General features: G+C 41.1%; 1 protein-coding gene across 2 annotated transcripts in view; it reads right to left on the bottom strand.

The window, feature by feature from the left end:
• Positions 1 to 1,050: 1,050 nt before the first annotated feature.
• Positions 1,051 to 23,377, bottom strand: part of LOC138950909 (M protein, serotype 2.1-like) — a 36,222-nt gene continuing 13,895 nt past the window's right edge. For both annotated transcript variants that reach the window (XM_070322612.1, XM_070322613.1), the window contains exons 6-10: positions 17,046 to 17,304; positions 13,974 to 14,118; positions 4,409 to 4,482; positions 3,809 to 3,899; positions 1,051 to 1,624 (exon numbers count right to left, since the gene is read on the bottom strand). In XM_070322612.1, coding sequence (XP_070178713.1) covers positions 1,467 to 1,624; positions 3,809 to 3,899; positions 4,409 to 4,482; positions 13,974 to 14,118; positions 17,046 to 17,304 — 727 coding nt within the window. In that variant the 3' untranslated portion in view covers positions 1,051 to 1,466. The remainder of the gene's footprint in view (positions 1,625 to 3,808; positions 3,900 to 4,408; positions 4,483 to 13,973; positions 14,119 to 17,045; positions 17,305 to 23,377) is intronic.

Raw genomic sequence — 23,377 nt, 5'->3', positions numbered from 1 at the left:
AGCAAGGAACTCAAATATATTAATCTGAAGGGCAGATCCATATCCAAAAATGGATATTGCCGTATAAACAAAACCCACTCACAATGGGATTTATAGTTGAAAAGTGTTGTTCAATAAATATGAAAAACAGGAGATCACAAAAATGTTCAAAAACAGTTGTTCAGCAGTAAAATAAGAGTACAGTGGTACTAATGTGATGTGAGACCCCTACAAAGAGAGGACACCTCCCTTGAAAGGACACTTGTTGTCTCTTTGTCTATCTTTCTTTCTTTATTTGGTGTTTAACGTCGTTTTCAAACATGAAGGTTATATCGCGACGGGGAAAGGGGGGAGATGGGATAGAGCCACTTGTCAACTCTTTGTCTATCATCTTTACAGATATATATATAATATACCTGTCATGACAGGCCACCTGCTATGCAGGGACACCTTTGGCTGGTCCAAAGGGTATTGCCTTTCATCACAGGTACCACTGTATCACTATCAGAGACAATTACTGACACACACACATTGTGAACATACACAAATTAAAACACTGACCAAAATGATCTAAAAAAACAAAAACAAATTTGTGGGTGTAAAAGCGCTTAACTGAGCAACAAAGTCAATAATCAATATCACAGAGCTTGGAAAATAATCAAAATCACAATATCCTGTATCTATCATTTGTTCAACACATACTCAAATCATCATCATAATTCTTGCAATACACAGAGAGAGAAAAAGGGAGAAAACAAACACACAACAAATGAAGAATAGAAAACCAGGAAAGATTAGGCCCAGGAAAGATTAGGCCAAGAAAAAATAATTCAATGTTTTTGATTCCCAGACCGACTTATTGTTGTTTTCATTTTTTTTAACCTGTTGAAGACCATTAGGTCGAAACATTGTTCATTGTCATTTGTTTGTATATTTCGTTGCGAGTCCAGTATATTAGGTATTACTCTTTATTTGTTCCTACTGACCCTGGAACTTTGTTTGACCCTTCCAAAACAACCAAAACAACCCAACATTATAATAACAATGACAAAACGTGATTTTGCAGACTCATTTTACATCTAGGGGACACAGCTCGCAGTATTTACAGCCCCCAAAAGCAAGATACGCCTGTGTAAATAAGAAATTAACTAAACAAGTAACTGACATATCGACCCTAATTTTGTTGCTTGCCATCGAGAACACATGGTTTTATTTGTTGGGCCTAATAATGAAACAATTAAGAGAAACAGAATTTCGCTCAGTGGAGCATTGGCTCCTCATCTTCTTCTTCGTTCATGGGCTGAACCTCCCACTTTCTCTCATGTTTTTGCACGAGTGTTTTTTTATTTTACGTATATGACCGTTTTTACCCCGTCATTCAGGCAGCAAACGCCGATTTCGGGGGAGGCTCCCTGATATAAAGACGGTGGGGGTCGAAGACGAACAAATAAAGAAAAGAAAGTAGGGCGTTTTAACACACAACATGATCAGTTTTCGGTTTCGGGTGTGACACGAGCTCGGCGGTTACGTCGAGCGGCTAGCTTCTCCTGTAGACCCTGCTCCATACGCGCTTTGTTTGTCTCCTGCGCCTTTTCAAACTCCGCCATTTCTTTCTCGTGCTGCTGTTTCAGCTGCTCAATGTTTCCTGCATGACAAAAGGAAGAAAAGTGAAGATGATTGGAATTACAGTGGAACCCCCCATTTAAGACCCCCGAAATTTCAGACTTTCGTTTTCGTTAAGACCTTGCTTTTTTAAAAAGATTTTCTTATACCCATCCTCTGTAAATCTACCTCCAATTTAAGACTCTTCTTTTTAAGACTGGATTTTCTCAGAATTTTTTAAGGCTGAAAACAAAATTAGAGAACAATTTCAACCCCTCCCCCGTCCCCCCTCAATAAAGCTAAGTAAGAAGTATACAAACAAGTACAACGCAAGCTCCCAAATATGTGCTGCAGGTGGCTCATCACACCTAAACAAGCACACACCTGGGTAGAACGTTGCTAGTCTTTCGGATGAGAGGAAAAACCGAGGTCCCTTCGTGTACACTACATTGGGGTGTGCACGTTAAAGATCCCACGATTGACAAAAGGGTCTTTCCTGGCAAAATTGTATAGGCATAGATAAAAATGTCCACCAAAATACCCGTGTGACTTGGAATAATAGGCCGTGAAAAGTAGGATATGCGCCGAAATGGCTGCGATCTGCTGGCCGATGTGAATGTGTGATGTATTGTGTCAAAAAATTCCATCTCACACGGCATAAATAAATCCCTGCGTCTTGAATATGTGCGCGATATAAATTGCATAAAATAAAAATTTTAAAAATTAAAAAATAAATCCCTGCGCTTAGAACTGTACCCACGGAATACGCGCGATATAAGCCTCATATTGATTGATTGCTGCTAGCTTTCCACTGGAACTTATACGCAATCCCAATTACCCAGCAATGGAATAATAAAGTATTCTTCTTGATCTTCGTTCATGGGCTGAACTCCCACGGCTTTTACGTGTATGACCGTTTTTACCCTGCCATTTAGGCAGCAATACGCCACTTTCGGGGGAAGCATGCTGGGTATTTTCATGTTTCTATAACCCACCGAACTCTGACATGGATTGCAGGATCTTTTCCGTGGGCACCTGGTCTTGTGCTTGCATGTACACACGAAGGGGGATAAGGCACTAGCAGGTCTGCACATAATACGTTGACCTGGGAAGCCGGAAAAAAACTCCACCTTTAACCTACCAGGCACCGCCGGGATTTGAACCCACAACCTTCTACTTTGGAGGCTGATATCTTATTCACTAGGCCATTTCGCTTGACGAATAATAAAGTATGAAATGAAATGAAAACCTAGATGCAATTTATCGGCATCCAGTAGAGGTCTCAAGAATTTTTCTCCGTACCAGTATCCTCAGTAAATTACCGGCACGGTTGGCCTAGTGGTAAGGCGTCCGCCCCGTGATCGGGAGGTCGTGGGTTCGAACCCCGGCCGGGTCATACCTAAGACTTTAAAATTGGCAATCTAGTGGCTGCTCCGCCTGGCGTCTGGCATTATGGGGTTAGTGCTAGGACTGGTTGGTCCGGTGTCAGAATAATGTGACTGGGTGAGACATGAAGCCTGTGCTGCGACTTCTGTCTTGTGTGTGGCGCACGATATATGTCAAAGCAGCACTGCCCTGATATGGCCCTTCGTGGTCGGCTGGGCGTTAAGCAAACAAACAAACAAACAAACAAATCCTCAGTAAAAAGGAAAGTACTTTAATATGCAGCTGAACCCGCCTTGGCCTTGGCAACCATCTCTGGATAACAACCATGCAACAGACCAAAATAATACACCCCGAAAGAATCCCCGACAACTTTCCTTCCATCAAAATTCACCCTTTTACGGCCACCACCGGTCTACAATGACCACTTTTTGTCAGTCTCTCGGCTGGTTGTTATAGACTAGGTGTAACTCTTTCACTTTCATAATCTAATTCTAACAGTCGCCTGGGGCCCGGTAGCTCACTTGCTAGAGCACTGCACTTGTGATCCTAAGGTCGCAGGTTCGAATCCGGGCCAGGACGGGCACGGATCAACTTTATGTGCAGATTCAGAGACGGTATCCATGTTCCAACCTCGTGTCACCACTGTGGCACGTAAAAACCTCGGTCATTCTGCCATAAGTGCAAGTGGCTGATTACACCTAAACACCCATACACCTGGGTAGCTGGACTCTGTTGCTGCTAGCTTTCCACTGGGAGGAAGCGACCCGAATTTCCCAGCGATGGGACAATAAAATAATGAAAATGAAAAAATGAAATGAAAACATTTAAACCTGACACTTACCAAACAGTTGGTCCTGGGAAGGGGGCGGGGCCAGCTGGTTGAGTGGCATGGGTGTAGGTTGCCGTGGGGCCATGTCATCCACTCCAAGATTCTGCAACATCAACATCAACATCAACTACAGTCATGTACAGCAGTGTGTGCTATACAGACTAACGGGCACATGTACCTGCAATGTAAGGACACCTCCAAAGAAAGGACACTTTGTCCCTTTGTCTACTATCTCTACCAAAAGGAATAACAAGAACAAGAACAAGAATTTATGTCACCATATAGCATAACAGCCATTGGAATTTGTCCTGGTGTGGAAACACTCATACTTCCATACACTCCTTGCATATACGGCTAAAGACAACAACAACAACAACAACCACAACCACAACAACAACAACAACAACAACAATATCAGGTGAACAAACTCCCATGGCACAAGCACAAACACAGCTGATTGCAGATTCAAAACACACACACACACACACACACACACACACACACACACACACACTTTCTCATAAGTACACCTGAGCTTCAATGACAGAATTCATCCATAATCCAATAACAATACACACTAAAAATGACAAAATATATATTTTTAAAACTTACATTGCCAGTTCCCTCAGTCTTGTCAGGCTCTGCTACAGCCATAAGCTCAGGCTCCATTTCATCATCATTGAAATCTGAAGACATTTGATGCAACACGCGTTAGAGAGCTGGGGTCTGATGCATGCCAAAAAAAAGACACAGAGACAGAGACACTAAAACACAGATAGAGACACAGAGATAGAGACAAAGACACACAGATTGAGAGACATGCAGAGCCAGATAGACAGAGAGACACAGACAGTACAGAGGCACAGAGACACACAGGCAGAGACTGAGAGACATGCAGAGCCAGATAGACAGAGAGACACAGACAGTACAGAGACTGTGAGACAAACAGGCATAGACACAGAGACATACACAGACAGATGAGACAGAAAGACGATCGAGACAAAGAACCACACAAGCAGAGACAGAGACGGAGAGACACACAGCGACAGACACAAATCGATCGAGACACACAGAGGCAGAGAGACACACAGACACATACAGAGACATGGATACACACAGCTAGAGATATACACACATACACAGACACACACACTAGCAGGCATAAGATAAGGACACACAGGAATTAACATGCAGGATGAAAATACAAATGTTAGTGACCAGGCTTTGTATCACTTAAACCTAGAGTAAACCTCTCAAAGCTTCAATGAATACATTAACCCCCCCCCTACCCCACACACACACCTGTCTTCTATCCCCATCAACAACGCATAAATAGAAAAATTATGACTGCATCCTCAAACGTCATAGATAAGAATTATCTCTCACACACACACACGATTGCACACGCACACACGCACTTCAGTACTCTGCTAATTATAATGTGATCATAGGCAGCAAGGAATCAAAACAGCAGAGTCTACATGGAATTGAAATGAATGTAGATAGAAGGTGCAGATGGTCAGTGTACAAGGCTTTGGAATTCAATTTACAGAGTTGTAAGCACTGTACATCATAAAATGCGTGTTCAAACATATTAAATGAAACAATCCATTCGCTTGGGACTTTCCCAACAAGCGGCCGAAACATTGGATCAAGCCAAGTTCTTGTTACTCATTGTTTGTCTGTGCACTTTCAAGGTCCTTGTCTACATTTTTATACCGAAATCGCCATTTGACCATTAAAATGCAGAGTCTATTATCTACAATTATCAACAATACACCCCCTTTCGATCAGGAAAGACGAAGCCAGTGTAGCCGTTTGAAAATTCATTGTAGTATTCCAGCGTAGTACTCATAGTAGGATATCCTTATTTGGAAAATGCCAAGCGCAAAACTCCTCTCAAATCCTGTGCATTTCGTGCGTTTAAAAAAAAGCGTGGACAGCGCTCCAGTGTCAAACTGTTGCTGCACTTGTTTGGGCGTGGCTTAAGCATAGTGACATGATTTTGATTGGTCAGTATTTTTAGGCAAAGCACACGTTCTCAGCAAACAGAAAACTAAATATTGGAAGCGTGAGTCACGCTACCCAAAAATAAAATCTTTTTTTACATATTTTTGTTTCTATAACTTTTTTCCCCATGGTTCATTCATCATCTGACATAACTTTTTAGCGAAATCTAACCATAAGGTTATTGAAAAAAAGCAAAAAATGTAGACGACCACCTTTAGAGACCGTTGGGTTGATATATTTGTGAATGTAACGTATTGTTTTGTCAATCAAAAAAGTTCCAACAACCTAGTACTTTCTTGTTTTTTGATATTAAATGAAAGAATGAAGATAAGACTCATGAATACAATTGTCTCAGTCAAGCACTTGGTGTACTGAAATCCCTCCATCTATCTGACAGTACATATACTTCAAACAATTCCATCATCCATGGATTCATTAAGCCCATGATATATCAATGATCAGCGTGTGTGTCAGTGTGTGTGGTTTTTTTTTAAACACAATCATGTTATAATTACGAATACGCCGAATGGTTTCAATGTTAAATTACATTAAGTTAACTCATAAAAAAGCAACCAATTAGTCTTGATGATCTCAATACCAGGGAAAAATAAGATAATAATCAACTTGTTCAAATTAAATACAAAGTATTTAGAAACAGGGAAGTAAGCACCAACACATAATGATAAAAAAATAATAACAAAAACAAAAAAAAGAAATAAACAGACAGATAGACGGACAAATTAACACAATATTGTCTGATTTGGATAATAATATTGCAGAATTGCAGCAGGCATACATTTTTTCTCTCATAATTTTCAGTTGAAGTACATGTACATGTATTATGATTACATGTATTTCTGTTCCCTTCAATGAAACTGCAGCAAATACTCAAAGCCAATTTTTTTTTTAATCTCCTGGCTGTATGCAGTATTCCAGAATTATCTCTCACAGTACATTTGTACCAGGTGTAGTGACTATAATTTCTCTTGGTGATTAAGCCCAATGATATCTTCATTCTGATTGTCAAATATATGAGGATTTAAGGATGATAATCCAGGAATAGTGAAAAAAGATAGGTGACAGTGATGGCAAAAACCTGTAATACATTTATTTTTAAAAATGCACAGATTGCAACACGCTGAAAGTGAAACTGTCTGTGGTGGAAAAGTCATTGCTCAGAATTTGAAGTATTACGCACACTAATACAAAATAAAAAGTATTGCATAGCTCCTAATTGCTTATTTCGGATGATTATGATACATTTTCCAATTTAGAATGTTGGCTAATATTTTGAACAAACCCTGGGCCGGTACCATATGTCCCGGCAGTTTGTTCAAAATTACAAAATTTCCAAACTAAATGTTTTTTTAATGCTGTTCAGCATTTTCTCTCTCGGGTATATGACATTAAAATCTCCTTTTGTTCACAACGAAACTCCACTTTACAAGGTTTTCTAGAGCCACCCTACAAATTCTACAACAGAGCCCCCATTTTTAGACCTAAAAAAAAAATTTGGAGAAAATGTAATGAGGTCTTGAAAAAAGGGAGTCTATAAATGGAGATAAATGTACAGATGTTATAAACACAAAGTATGACAAAGTACAGATGTTATAAACACAAAGTATGACAAAGTACAGATGTTATAAACACAAAGTATGACAAAGTACAGATGTTATAAACTAAGTATGACAAAGTACAGATGTTATAAACACAAAGTATGACAAAGTACAGATGTTATAAACACAAAGTATGACATAAGTACAGATGCTATAAACACAAAGTATGACAAAGTACAGATGTTTTAAACACAAAGTATGACAAAGTACAGATGTTATAAACACAAAGTATGACAAAGTACAGATGTTATAAACACAAAGTATGACAAAGTACAGATGTCATAAACACAAAGTATGACAAAGTACAGATGTCATAAACACAAAGTATGACAAAGTACAGATGTCATAAACACAAAGTATGACAAAGTACAGATGTTATAAACACAAAGTATGACAAAGTACAGATGTCATAAACACAAAGTATGACAAAGTACAGATGTTATAAACACAAAGTATGACAAAGTACAGATGTTATAAACACAAAGTATGACAAAGTACAGATGTCATAAACACAAAGTATGACAAAGTACAGATGTCATAAACACAAAGTATGACAAAGTACAGATGTCATAAACACAAAGTATGACAAAGTACAGATGTCATAAACACAAAGTATGACAAAGTACAGATGTTATAAACACAAAGTATGACAAAGTACAGATGTTATAAACACAAAGTATGACAAAGTACAGATGTTATAAACACAAAGTATGACAAAGTAAAGATGTTATAAACACAAAGTATGACAAAGTACAGATGTTATAAACACAAAGTATGACAAAGTACAGATGTTATAAACACAAAGTATGACAAAGTACAGATGTTATAAACACAAAGTATGACAAAGTACAGATGTTATAAACACAAAGTATGACAAAGTACAGATGTTATAAACACAAAGTATGACAAAGTACAGATGTTATAAACACAAAGTATGACAAAGAACAGATGTTATAAACACAAAGTATGACAAAGTACAGATGTCATAAACACAAAGTATGACAAAGTACAGATGTCATAAACACAAAGTATGACAAAGTACAGATGTTATAAACACAAAGTATGACAAAGTACAGATGTTATAAACACAAAGTATGACAAAGTACAGATGTCATAAACACAAAGTATGACAAAGTACAGATGTCATAAACACAAAGTATGACAAAGTACAGATGTTATAAACACAAAGTATGACAAAGTACAGATGTTATAAACACAAAGTATGACAAAGTACAGATGTTATAAACACAAAGTATGACAAAGTACAGATGTTATAAACACAAAGTATGACAAAGTACAGATGTTATAAACACAAAGTATGACAAAGTACAGATGTTATAAACACAAAGTATGACAAAGTACAGATGTTATAAACACAAAGTATGACAAAGTACAGATGTTATAAACACAAAGTATGACAAAGTACAGATGTTATAAACACAAAGTATGACAAAGTACAGATGTTATAAACACAAAGTATGACAAAGTACAGATGTTATAAACACAAACTATGACAAAGTACAGATGTTATAAACACAAAGTATGACAAAGTACAGATGTTATAAACACAAAGTATGACAAAGTACAGATGTTATAAACACAAAGTATGACAAAGTACAGATGTTATAAACACAAAGTATGACAAAGTACAGATGTTATAAACACAAAGTATGACAAAGTACAGATGTTATAAACACAAAGTATGACAAAGTACAGATGTTATAAACTAAGTATGACAAAGCAAGGTATCAAAAGGGGGTAATGGTAAATCAGGTGGGGTGTGTGGTGGTGGTGGGTAGAAGACGTGGAAGGTGGGGAAGGGGGGGAAGGGGGGGAGATGGGAGGTGGGGGGTGTGTGGTGGTGGGTAGAAGGCATGGAAGGTGGGGAAGGGGGGGGGGGGAGATGGGATGTGTGTATGGTGGTGGGTAGGAGAAGGCGTGGAAGGTGGGGAAGGGAGGGGGGGAGATGGGAGGTGGGGTGTGTGTGTGGTGGTGGGTAGGAGAAGGCATGGAAGGTGGGGAAGGGGGGGAGAGATGGGAGGTGGGGTGTGTGTATGGTGGTGGGTAGGAGAAGGCGTGGAAGGTGGGGAAGGGAGGGGGGGAGATGGGAGGTGGGGTATGTGTGTGGTGGTGGGTAGGAGAAGGCGTGGAAGGTGGGGAAGGGGGGGGGATGGGAGGTGGGGTGTGTGTGTGGTGGTGGGTAGGAGAAGGCGTGGAAGGTGGGGAAGGGGGGGGGGGAGATGGGAGGTGAGGGATGAGAGGTGGGGCGTGTGTATGGTGGTGGGTAGGAGAAGGCGTGGAAGGTGGGGAAGGGGGGGGGGGGGAGATGGGAGGTGAGGGTTGGGAGGTGGGGTGTGTGTGTGGTGGTGGGTAGGAGAAGGCGTGGAAGGTGGGGAAGGGGAGTGGGGTGATGGGAGGTGAGGGATGAGAGGTGGTGTGTGTGTATGGTGGTGAGTAGGAGAAGGCGTGGAAGGTGGGGAAGGGGGGGGGGGGAGATGGGAGGTGAGGGATGAGAGGTGGGGTGTGTGTGGTGGTGGGTAGGAGGAGAAGGCGTAGAAGGTGGGGAAGGGGGGGGGGGGCGGGGAGATGCGAGGTGTGTGTGTGTGTGGTGGTGGGTAGGAGAAGGCGTAGAAGGTGGGGAAGGGGGGGGGGGAGATGGGAGGTGAGGGATGGGAAGTGGGGTGTGTGTGGTGGTGGGTAGGAGAAGGCGTAGAAGGTGGGGAAGGGGGGGGGGGAGATGGGAGGTGAGGGATGGGAGGTGGGGTGTGTGTGGTGGTGGGTAGGAGAAGGCGTAGAAGGTGGGGAAGGGGGGGAGAAGATGGGAGGTGAGGGTTGGGAGGTGCGGTGCGTGTGTGTGGGGGGGAGGGTCTTTAAAGGGGGGGGGGGGGATGTTAAATTGGTGGGTCATGAAAAGTGCTTTCATTGCAGTCATGAAAAGTGTGTCGGGTACAAAAAGAAGATTTTAACTGTGGCATACTCCCCATACCTGCATACTCTGAAAGCAAACAGACAAGCCAGTGTTGAAAACAGTGAGTAAATGAAAAACAATCAAAACAAATACAAATATTACAGACTTTCCTTCCTATCTCTCTTTCTTCCTATTCTCCCATTCCTGTGTGTGTGTGACAAAGACTTTAGCATGCCTTGCAGACAATCACTATGTGAGTGAAAATGAGAAGAAACAAGAAATTCCTCCGAGGTAGGAAAAACACCCCCATCCTTACCATTCTCACTGCCACCAACTGAGAAGGTTATTTCCCTTTGACCATTAATATGTCCCTCTATAAGTCCTTGTAGAATCTTAATCCAGCAATAACTCCCTAACCGTGTGTTTGACTGGTCCCAATTTTTGTAAGGACCGTCTCAGGAATGTATAGAACCTGTTCACCAAGTTTGGTGACGATCGGTCCGTTCATTCTTGAGATCTATATGCGAACACAAACACACAAACAAACAAACAAACACATCGACCGAATCCTTTACACACCCCTATACCGGGGGTGTAAAAAGTCAGCTAAGTTCATTATCTGTATCATATCATAAGTTAAGTGTTAGTCTGTATGTCCACTCAAAAGACCGCTGGGCCGAAGTACTGTCATTGTAACATTTCGTTTTGTCATAAATTAAACGTTCAAATAACATACATGTACCATACATGTACTTGTTTTTTGATTGTGAGAGAAAGTGAACAAGATAAAGGGTGAAATTAAACAATACAAAACGACACAGATTCACTGTAAGCGCCTAATATCTGTAAACAACAATGTGCCAACAGGAAATAAAGAGAAGGAGGGGGGGGGGGGGGGGGGGGGGAGGGAGGGAAGGGGCAATGGAGGTCAAGTGGGAAATAAAAGGGGGTAATACAGATGTGTTGGCAGAAGCCTAATGGTCTCACAAGAGGCAGGTACTTCACACTAGGCCTGAAGGAGGAGTCACAGGGAGGGATACATACTATAAGGTAAAGACAGCCATACATTATGATGCGAATATTGTTTTTAAAAAGATCAATATATGATGACATATGATCATTTTGATGCTACACATGTTGACACGTATATTTCTTTCACGTATGACTATTTTCAGTCCTTTTGTATAATGTAAAAGTTTTTCTGAACCGCATGTAAATGAGAGAGTATGTATGCAAACAGAAAATACAGTTACTATGTTTGTTATCTTGTGTTTTATTAATTGAATAAAAATTTAAAAAAAACACAAAAGAACACACACAAAAAACATAGTATATTGGAAACAGAATCTGGCTCACCCATATTATAAAAATTGTTCTAAAATTTTCACTCCGACAGAAAAATGGTTCTTTGCCTAAATTCCCCCCCACCTCCCCCCCCCCCCCCCCCCCCCCCCTCCCTTTATGCCCCTTGAAGACTGAGAGTAGAGGCTAAAAAAACTGAGGATCTTCGATATTACGAAGTAAACGCCCACCCCAAACTTTTGGGCAAAATTGGTGCATATACAATTTAATAATTTATTAAATAGAGTAAGTATGTTTTTCAGTAAGTAAGTATTTGATTCGCTCGGCTTCCTGACGATTTTGTGTGAATATTTGTTTTTTCTGTTCACTTAAAAGACTGTTGGGTGGAAATATCTGTGAATGTATTGTTTTGTCAATAACAAACGTTCCAGCAACCTACCTTTCTTGTTTTTTGATTCTGAATTTTGGAACGTTGGCAGTCTCTTTGTTTTTGGATTTTCTTACTCCCAACTTCAAATGTACAATTACCCACTTTTAGCATACTTACTCTATTTAATAAAATGCTTTCGTATGATTATGTAACACTAGTACTTACTGACAATTATTATAACTATTTTTATTGATTAATATTATTAATATGATCATTACATTGTATTATTATTATTATTGTTATTATTAAATATATCTTTTTATTATTATCATTATTTGTTACCAAAATCATTATAATTATCGTTCTTCTTATTCTCATTATATAAGGCACAGAAAGGCTGGAAATGAAAAACAGATGTACGCACATTTGTGCAAAAGCAAAGGAGAAAGTATTCAAACTGGTAAAGTGAGCATAGAAAACAGGAACCACACTGAGAACAGAAATAACAGTCTTCTGGGGAAACTTAATATCCAAACAAACAAAAGAAACAAGGAAAAGTAGAACCCAAAATGCCAGAACTCGGTGATATTTGTATGCATACCTTCAAAGTCTGGAAATGGCAGTCATCATACAATATGTTATTTGACAATATCAAAACAACTTTTTAAGATAAAAACATAACTGGCTCAAAAACCACTGGGACACTACAGGTAAAAAAAAATACAAACATAAATACATACAACATGAAACAGTTACAAAGTTTCCTGAACAAAGATAACATCCTTTTAACCATGCTGAGATTACGACGTTTTCCAAACAACACACACCACTCAGCATGCACGCTTGTCACAGTGTTATATTAAAGCGAATAAGCACAACCATGCACTTAATATAACAAACAGTTACAACATGTTCTGAAAGCATTAAGCATGGTGACATGAGGTCACTCGGAAATAATGTCAAGACATTCCTGAAGTTCTTTTGCAACAAGACTTTAAGTTATCTGATATGCATATCTCAGTATGGAGATGTGCAGAGCACAAATTGAGTGTGTCATCAGATGCATAATTAAATTCTTGAGATCTGCAGCTTGCGGGTGCAAAAATAAATCAGTAAGTTATCTATTCGTTTAGCATTACATGGATCCAATCATTTGCACAAGGTCAAATTTGAAGTGTGAATTACATGTAGATTGGCACAGACTGTAATCCCCTCAAAAACCTGTTGGGTATGGTAATACAGCACATGTATGTACTTCAGAATTGTTTTTCCATTAGGTGACAACTGTATCTTAGAATTCCTGTGTGAAAAGTCAAACTAGCTTCTTCTTCTGCGTTCGTGGGCTAAAACTCCCACGTACACTCGTGTTTTTTGCACGAGTGGAATTTTACGTGTATGACCGTTTTTTACCCCGCCATTTAGGCAGCCATACGACGTTTTTGGAGGAGAAACTAGCTATTTCCATGTCTTGGCATCAAACTGTATGATCCATATCCACGTTAGTGGCATCAGAGCTTCAAGAATGTACACCAGACTAAATCAGCATCCACATTCCTTCTAACCTAACTCTCTTACGCTCATGCAAAATCTCCTGTAAAACGCTGCTACAAGTTTCTGGTACAGTGGAACCCCCCTTTTAAGACCTCCAAGAATTTAAGAAAATTAGGTCTTAAAAAGGAGGGAGTCTTAAAATGGGGGTAAGTTTACAGAGGTATATGAACAAAACGACCGACCATGGAAACAGGGTCTTGACAGGGAGGCAAGTCTTAAATTGGCGGGTCTTGAAAAGGGGGTTCCACTGTATTTCAATATCTTGGCATCAAACTTTATGATCCATATCCCCGTTAGTGGCACCAGAGCTTCAAGAATGTACAGCTGATTCTATCCGCATCTCTATTCCTTCTAGCCCAACTCTCTTACACTTGAGTAAAATCTGCTACAAGTTTCTGGTAGTTAGTCTGCTTGTCTCACCTGATTCTTGGAGTGTGAGCCCGTCAGCCTCGCTGCCGAGTTTCTCCTTGATCAGTCGGAGCCGCTCCGCTCGCAGCGCTTTCTCGGTCGGCTTCAGCTCTTTCTTTGACTTTTCCAGATCCTTAGTGATGGTGTTGTTGATAACCTGTGACAAAGAAACACTGCACTGTCAAATTCTTGTTCACTGTGTGTGATTCAACCATCTATTTAAAGAGATACTATAATTGATCTGGCCATTTGGAGGGAGTTTCTGGAAAATTTGACAAACATAAAGAATCTGGGGAATCATGCACTGTACCTTAACTGATCATTGTCTCCCAGGTACGGATATATCCGTACCCACTCATATGGCTCTATCTGACCAGGTATGGATATATCCGCTCAGACTGTTAGCTTCAGTCACTTACTGTAACGTCAATCTAACGCCTGCATTCCAGCGTGTTGATACACAGTTACTACAATTCTGAGTGACCTGCTGCAGCACAGCTGGTCTTGACCAAAAATAACTTGGTCAACATAGGTGGGGTAGAAAGTGTTAAAGACAGGGTTTAGTCTGGGAGAAAAAGGCAATGGGACATTTGTCCCCCTCAACCAAATTCCGATGGGACATAGTCGAAGGCAAGAAGCGCCAAAGAGGTCTGTATGCGTTTTGACCAAAAGATGCAAAATGGTGCAATATGGTGCCATCTGAGAATTAGCCGCTATATCGTGTTATGTATGTGTGTGTGTGTTTGTGTGTGTAATCCGATGTAAAGTGTCACATTTGGTGGCGCACTCGTATGTTATCTCAATGCGCCCTTTGACGCAATGAAGGGAATTGTGATGGGACATTTTCAGATTTAATGCGCCAATGGCGCAGGGCGCACTAGTAAATGAAACCCTGTAAAGAGATACTATCATTTATCTGGCCATTTGAGGGGAGTTTCTGGCATATTTGACAACTCTGAAGAGTCTCGGGAAGCCACTGTACCTTAATCGAGATGCACAAGACACAATTTGCTGAAAAACACACAACCAGTATGGTAATGAATCAAATCAAAGTGAGTGAAACCCTCACAAAGAGTGACGCTGTTCTTTGCCCATTTTATGACATTTCATTAAGCTTTTGCGGGGATATAGCTCAGTTGGTAGCGCGCTGGATTTGTATTCAGTTGGCCGCTGTCAGCGCGAGTTCGATCCCAGGTTCGGCAGAAATTTATTTCAGAGTCAACTTTGTGTGCAGACTCTCTTCGGTGTCCGAACCACCCCCCGTGTATACTACATTGGGTGTGCACGTTAAAGATCCCACGATTGACAAAAGGGTCTTTCCTGGCAAAATTGCTTAGGCACAGTTAATAATTGTCTACCATACCCGTGTGACTTGGAATAAGGCCGTGAAAGGTAAATATGCGCCGACATGGCTGCAATCTACTGGCCGTATAAAATTTCATCTCACACAGCATCACTGCAGAGCGCCTAGAACTGTACCCACGGAATATGCGCGATATAAGCCTCATTGATTGATTGATTGAAATGTATGTGGAAGCATTATAATTATTTGTAACGCAGAATCTTAAGGTATAACTTTGGAACTGCGATTTGAGGGACAATAGAGACGGGAATGCAGATTACTATGCCAGTAACTGTTGCTGCTGTTGTTTCCTCTTTTGTGGACTTGGCCGGAGAGAGAGACTTGTATGTCTTTGTGTGTGTGTCCACATGGAAAGCCCAGAAAGTCCGTAAACACATTGATCTTGATCATCAGTTCATAAATCTCTTTCATTTCAAACCTGCCACTTTTTACAGTGCAACCCCCCCCCCCCCCCTCTCATATCCCCCAAATTTAAGACTTCCCCCTTTTTAAGACCTTGATTTATCATATTTTCTGTTGATAACCGCTGTAAATTTACCTCTGTTTTAAGTCTCCCTCCTTTTTAAGACCTAATTATCTCAGATTATTTTTAGGTCTTGAAAGGGGGTTTCCACTGTACTGTAATAGACTTTTTTTAAAACCTTAAGCGGCCACTAGTATTTACTTTGAAGGTTCACTGACACTATCAAACCACCAGTATCTAATCTGAAGGTTCACTCACACTGTCAAACCATTAGTATTTACTCTGAAGGTTCACTCACACTGTCAAACCACTAGTATTTACTCTGAAGGTTCACTCACACTGTCAAACCACTAGTATTTACTCTGAAGGTTCACTCACACTGTCAAACCACTAGTATTTACTCTGAAGTTCACTCACACTGTCAAACCACTAGTATTTACTCTGAAGGTTCACTCACACTGTCAAACCATTAGTATTTACTCTGAAGGTTCACTCACACTGTAAAACCACTAGTATTTACTCTGAAGGTTCACTCACACTGTCAAACCACTAGTATTTACTCTGAAGTTCACTCACACTGTCAAACCACTAGTATTTACTCTGAAGGTTCGCTCACACTGTCAAACCACTAGCATTTACTCTGAAGGTTCACTCACACTGTCAAACCACTAGTATTTACTCTGAAGGTTCACTCACACTGTCAAACCATTAGTATCTACTCTGAAGGTTCACTCACACTGTCAAACCACTAGTATTTACTGAAGGTTCACTCACACTGTCAAACCACTAGTATTTACTCTGAAGGTTCTCTCACACTGTCAAACCACTAGTATTTATTCTGAAGGTTCACTCACACTGTCAAACCACTAGTATTTATTCTGAAGGTTCTCTCACACTGTCAAACCACTAGCATTTACTCTGAAGGTTCACTGACACTGTCAAACCACTAGTATTAATTTACTCTGAAGGTTCACTGACACTGTCAAACCACTAGTATTTACTCTGAAGGTTCACTCACACTGTCAAACCACTAGTATTTACTCTGAAGGTTCACTCACACTGTCAAACCACTAGTATTTACTCTGAAGGTTCACTCACACTGTCAAACCACTAGTATTTACTCTGAAGGTTCACTCACACTGTCAAACCACTAGTATTTACTCTGAAGGTTCACTCACACTGTCAAACCACTAGTATTTACTCTGAAGGTTCACTCACACTGTCAAACCACTAGTATTTACTCTGAAGGTTCACTCACACTGTCAAACCATTGCATGAGAGCAGCCGCTCGCCTGTACGTGGTGTTGAAGCACTGGTACGCGTGTTGGTGACGCTCGTTAGTCTGCATGTCGATGTACAGGTTCTGACACGCTCGGTTCAGCGTCGCGATCTCCGCTTGCTCGCAGTACGGGAACTTGATGTTGTTGAGGTACCTCTGGGCACTGGTGATGTTCTGCGCGGCGGCGATTATGTTGTTGCGTGATTCTGTGGCCACAGTGTACTTGCCTTGACAGTTGCTGCAAAGAGGGAAAGAAAAAGAGGAATTAGCTGAAGGATGATACATTTTCTGTTGAAATGAATTTTATTTTATTTTGTCATCATTTTCATACTTCATAATCCCATATGTTTGGAAATGTCAGTCGCTTCCTGATACTGGAAAGCTAGCAGAAACCAGAGTTGCGCATCCAGTGTTTTAGTGTGTTCAGCCATCTGTACTTCTCACAAAATGGCCACTGCTATTTTGCATGCCCTGCAGGGAGGTGGCACACGCGGGGAGCATTGCTACTGTCTCTGAGTCCTGGGACAGGCTGATCTTTCTTAACCCAGTGTGGGATTTTCAGTGGGGTGACCACCCCCAACCCAGCGCGTCCCCGTGTGGCGGATAGGGGAACGGTCTTCAGATATGGAGATCAGCCGCTTGCGGCCGCGGACCAAACTGGCGGTGTTTCCTACCAGGGCGGAGTGGGGTAGCAGGCGGCACTGCTACCCCCTTTGAAATGCTCCATCGTCCATTGACGGGACTCATCTAATGCGATTAGTGGCGCATTAAAACCCTAGCTCCGGGTGGGATCCCGGCAAATCCTCCCCCCTGTGCTCTCAGGGTAGGACGTACGGGCCATGAGCTAAGGGTGAGGTAACCCCGACAGAAAACCCCGAATGCTGAAGACGGAGGACCCGGGCCGCACGGCGTATTCTAACAAACCACGGGTACACACGCTTACGCAAATGATGACACACTATCACCAGTGCTGGACTGATTGTGTAACCTCTGCGAACGCCAAGAAGAAGAAGAGAAGAAGAAGTCTCTGAGTCTGGATTTGAAGTACAGCGCTCTACAGTGGAACCCCCCCATTCAAGACCCCCCAAAATCTGAGAAAACCAGGTCTTAAAAAGGAGGGGGTCTTAAAACGGGGGTAATTTTTACAGAGGTTATGAACAGAAAGTCTGAGAAAACAAGGTCTTAAAAAGGAGGGATCGTCTTAAAAAGGGGGTAATTTTTACAGAGGCTATGAACAGAATGTCTGAGAAAACAAGGTCTTAAAAAGGAGGGAGTCTTAAATTGGGGTGTCTTATAAAGAGGGTTCCACTGTACCAACTTTAGCTATCAGGCCCCAAATTGAACCTCTTATGAGCGCTTTCACAATATTCTTGTCTATGAATTGTGTTTAAGGGCACCTTATTTTAGACACCTTTGCTCCTGCTCTGAGAGTCAACCCATTTCTCCCAAACTATTTGCATGCTAACTAATCTGTCCTGCATGTCAAAGCCCCTTGTTAACTTGTCAAATGTTTTTGTTCCCCTATCCTATTCCCCCTATATTTTGATGTAGTATTATATTCATTTCTACAGATACAATGATTCTGGTTAGACAATGGAATGGTAAGTGACGCTATCTCAGACCATAGACCAAATAGCCTGGACCGCCAACTCGTCACGTGACCCTTCGAGGTTACGACTCTCGACTTTCAGGGGCGCGTCGCGTCCGGTTTGAAAGGCCAGCGATTCGAAGACAGTGAAAAGAAAGCACGCTCCAGTTATTTGTGACAATGGGAGGTGACAATGAACTGGATTTTCCGAAACTCCAAACTAAACTTAACAAAACTCATCAAAAAACATGTTCCATATGCACTTTTGCTGAGTTTATTTTAGCATTTTCAGAACTTACCTCGGCAACTTCGTCCATGTTTACAATCGACACCGGATATGATGTCCCCCTGATTTCTGAAAGGCTTGTAAGCGTAGGTTCCTAAATGCGATAGGCCGCTACCTCGTATTAGAGAGAAAGAGCGGAGAGAGAGCTAGTTGGCGGTCCAGGATAAATGGTCTATGCTGAGACTGATGAGCGGTCACTAATTGGTCTACTTAACGGTCCTGTGTTAAGTGCCCCCTAGCGCTAAGGAGGGGGGAAGCTAGAAGCAGAAGAGTGTTTCCCCCATCTCGGCATAAATTCTACTAAGTTACAGGTCGGTAAGTATTAGTGTAATCCCTCTTAAGGGCGAGGGATGATCGTAAAAAAGCAACCACTTTGTGCTTATATCATTACCCTCGTCAATACAGAAAATCCATTGTCATTGTCCTCGATCCCTCCACTACCCCTCTTGTCATCCCTCCCACCCCCCTCCCCTCATTATTATTATTTATTATTATTGTGATCATTTTTATGCGCCTAATCTAGATATAGCCCTAGGCGCTTACATATTAATTTCTGCCGTTTGAAATGGAATTTTTTTACAGACAGACAGACAAACAGACATATTTCTTTCGAATACATCACCTCAATTTAACTAATAGGAGTTACCTTACTTACGAGTGCTAGACTGAGAAGCGTCCTATGTTACCAGTACTAGACTGTAAACAAGGTCGCTAACTCTAGATTTCCGTCGGTATACCATTTAGGGGAGTAGTCTCCCTTTGTCGGTAGTACCTCTCTGCGCATGTGCCAATGCCCATAATCCCCAGTTTCAATTTCTTGCTACGGGGAGCTAGACGTGTATTTAGACCTTTCCCGTCTAAGAAGACTTCCTTCACAGGAACTACAACATTCACCTTCAATCACGGTTTGGGCTTTCCTTTTTAAGGGCGATTACTACGCCCGTATACATTCAATGATTCATCACGTTGAACAACGTAACGAACCGTGAAAATGAAAGTGAAACGGCTTAAAAATGTAACAAAGTTACTTGGTCATAAGTAGAAGGTACTTCAATCATCAATGATACCTTGTTGACACACAGAGCCTAACAGGCTCCGTTACTTGTCTTTCTTAACTAGTGAACATGCAACTGAACGACAACTATTCTTTACTCAGTCGTTACGAATGTCGAACAGATATTTACAGCGGTTGGACCGGTTTCATTGGCGCAATAGAACTCCGCGAACGATAACTTACCTTGCCGCTTTCAATGGAAAGCAACGGCAGGTCACCCTGCACATCAATGTAGGAATACGAACAAGACCTTCAACTTCGAAATTACCCGGAAGTTTTTTGCGTTTTAACAGCTTTTTATCGACTACAGCGATGTTTACCATGCGCGTTATCCCGACCGGAAGCGCATTTCTGATCCGAATTTTTAGGCGTACAAAGTACCGAGCGCCCGCGAAGGTTACATACGGCGTATGAATACTTCTGTCATTATGGGGGCGAGGACGCCCCCATTCTATACGGATAGTTTCGAGGTTGACCATGGGCAGCGCCATTTTGTTGTGAAATACGTCATCAGTTTGTGTACACAGGAAGTTGTGACATCCGTCACCCTATGGGAGGGGTGACGTCAAAATTGTTCATCTGTAGAAAGTTGTGAAATCCGTCACCCTATGGGAGGGGTGACGTCAAAATTGGTCATCACAGAGTTTGTGTAACACAGGAAGTTGTGAAATACGTCACCCTATGGGAGGGGTGACGTCAAAATTGTTCAACAAAAACATGATATGTCGCATTGTGCAGGGTCAACTGCAACAAACTCAAACCGAGCCATTCATACCTAGCTGTATTTGAGTGACTTATATACCCGACATTTTTATTTCTTATTTTTAGCACAGGTGTAGGAAAAATCATGAACCAAAATGTTATTTATTTTCTAATTTAACATTTTTTTTACAAATATGACCATGGTCTTTTAAACATACAGTGACATTAAACATTGTTATGTTAAAAAAAAGAAAAAAGAAAAAAAGCTTTTGTGCACAAATCAGAAAATACATTGTACATTTTACCTACAGGCCAAACCGTGAGTGTCTGTGGCAAAGCCCGACCCAGGAAATTGCACTGATTTTATATTTAGATCAGAGAGAAATTGTCAAGAACAGGCGCTTGCATTTGGATGTGTCCAATGATAGTAGGTTTGGTTGTGATCAATCAGAATAATGTAGGAATAAAAATGTATGACAGTTTAGTATGATGACATGTAATTCACATATGCTGAAATATGATATTATACATCATGTAATATTATTATGGCTGTTGCCATGACCATGAAACCCAACAAAGGTTTAATGTAATGTAATTCAAAATACCAAAACCGAGCACCTATTAATCTCGTCTTTGCGCGTGAAGATTGAGGCCGTCTGCCAGTAGCGGTTAGGTCATACAGTGGAACCCCTCTCTAGCGACCTTTAAAATGTTGACAAAAATCGGTCCTTGTGGAGGAGGGTCCTTACAGAGGGAGGGGGCGGAGTCAGGGGGCCACAAAGAAAGTCAGATTTAAAAAAAAAAAGAAAACAGAGAAGTTTGAGTTGCTGACGACCGTTCTCTCTGAAAGCAAACTGCTTCGATTTCATGTTTGTCCTTGGTGTCCACCAGTTCTGGTGCATGTACTACCCTGGCCAAGTTTCCTCTCAAGACATCAAAGAGACCGCCCCAGTATACTCTACAGCCTCTGTGCGAACCACCTCTCATAGCTAAAACTGGGTCAATGACCCCTGGGAAGAAGGTCAGTGTCTATAAAAATTTTACTCCTAGGCCTGCGGCCAGGGCGGGGGGAGTATACCGGTACCATTTGAGAATCAGACCAAATGAGAATTGAACCATTTGAGAACATCCTTTTTTTTTCAATCACTACATCGAAGGCCTGCGGCCCGGGGTTCACATGGGTTGGTTTGTTTGTTTGTTTCAAACCCACACCCATATACACACATTTCCCATTTAAACCATTTGTCGGCCCCCTGTCGATATTTATCGACTAAGTTCCTTGTTACAAACTGCGATGACTTTTGCGGGCAGCGTAGATACGGAACGCAGTACGCTTGAACGCTGATTGAACTGAAGGCACAGAGCGCCCGCGAATGTTACATATGGCGTATGAATACTTCGGTCATTACAAACTGGGATGACTTTTGCGGGCAGCGTAGATACGGACCGCAGTACGCTTGAACGCTGATAGAACTGAAAGCGGGTTGTATCGAAGAATAACAACAACAAACCTCGCCCGCTTGGAAAGAAAACCAAACACTGAGATTGAGATATGCGCCTCCGGGAATATTACGGAGGGAACTTCCTTTACTCTGAGAGAAAGGCAAGTAATTCTCTCTCCTATGTTTCTGGGAAACGATGTTTTCTGCGGTTGGCAGATTATGGTTTTGGTATTTTTATCAGATGATCATGGTGGACTCACAGAGACCACGTGGTGGTACTTCTTCAAATTGGATAAAGAATACTTTCCTTGCCAACTTAACTTGATTAACTTGTAAACTTGTATGCGTGCATACATACACATTATAAATATATATTTAAAAAAAAAAAAAAAAAATTTTTTTTTAAATTGACAAGGAAGAATTAAAGTGTATGCAAACACAGATGGGACATCTTTATTGGGATATAATCCTTTTATTCTTGGCAAAGGGTATCAAAAAAGTCAGTTGATGTTACAAATTCCATTTTCATGGAGTGTTTAAATCAGCTATCTGAGTGGTAAAAGATTTAACTTATGGATAAACTCAAGTGTTTACACTTTGAGATTTACACTCAGCTAAAATCTGTTGATACCACAGTGCCAGGAGACAGCTCTTCAAATTCAATTAGAACAGGCACACACATATACTTATGTTCTGTTCCAGTGCACAATTGATGTACATTACACTTGAATGACATGTTATGAATAATATACAGTTGAAACCATGCCTTAGGGGCATGAATAAACTTGGTTGTTAACACATGAGTATTACACTCAGCTGAGTTTTCACAACATGCAAGATCGAGCAAGGCTCTGAATAATACTCACAGGGGAGCTTCCTATAATGTTGTCATGCCTCTACTTATTCCTGGTTCGTAGGCAAAACCTAAGCCTTTGACCTTTAACAAGGCCACATCTCTACTGTTGTCACCTAATCCTACGACTAGGTTCTCAGAAGTAGACAACAGGACCTAACAATAAGAGGCCGCCCTTAAATAACACTGGCTCTAGTCAGGTTCATACAAGGGATACAATGTTTATCATTTCATATTTTGGAAAATATAACATATTTGCTAAACGGATGTTGTTACAACACACAATTAACTATGCCTCCTAGACAGAGCGGCTACTCTCATGAGAAAGGTACTGGATAAACTCTTGGCACATCCATGCCGTTATCAGTACGAGGGGGAATTAAGTC

This window comes from Littorina saxatilis, linkage group LG16 (assembly GCF_037325665.1).
Source record: "Littorina saxatilis isolate snail1 linkage group LG16, US_GU_Lsax_2.0, whole genome shotgun sequence".
Lineage (NCBI taxonomy): Eukaryota > Metazoa > Mollusca > Gastropoda > Littorinimorpha > Littorinidae > Littorina > Littorina saxatilis.
The sequence above is the reverse complement of the archived record's forward strand: the minus strand, read 5'-3'. Positions and strand labels throughout refer to the sequence as shown.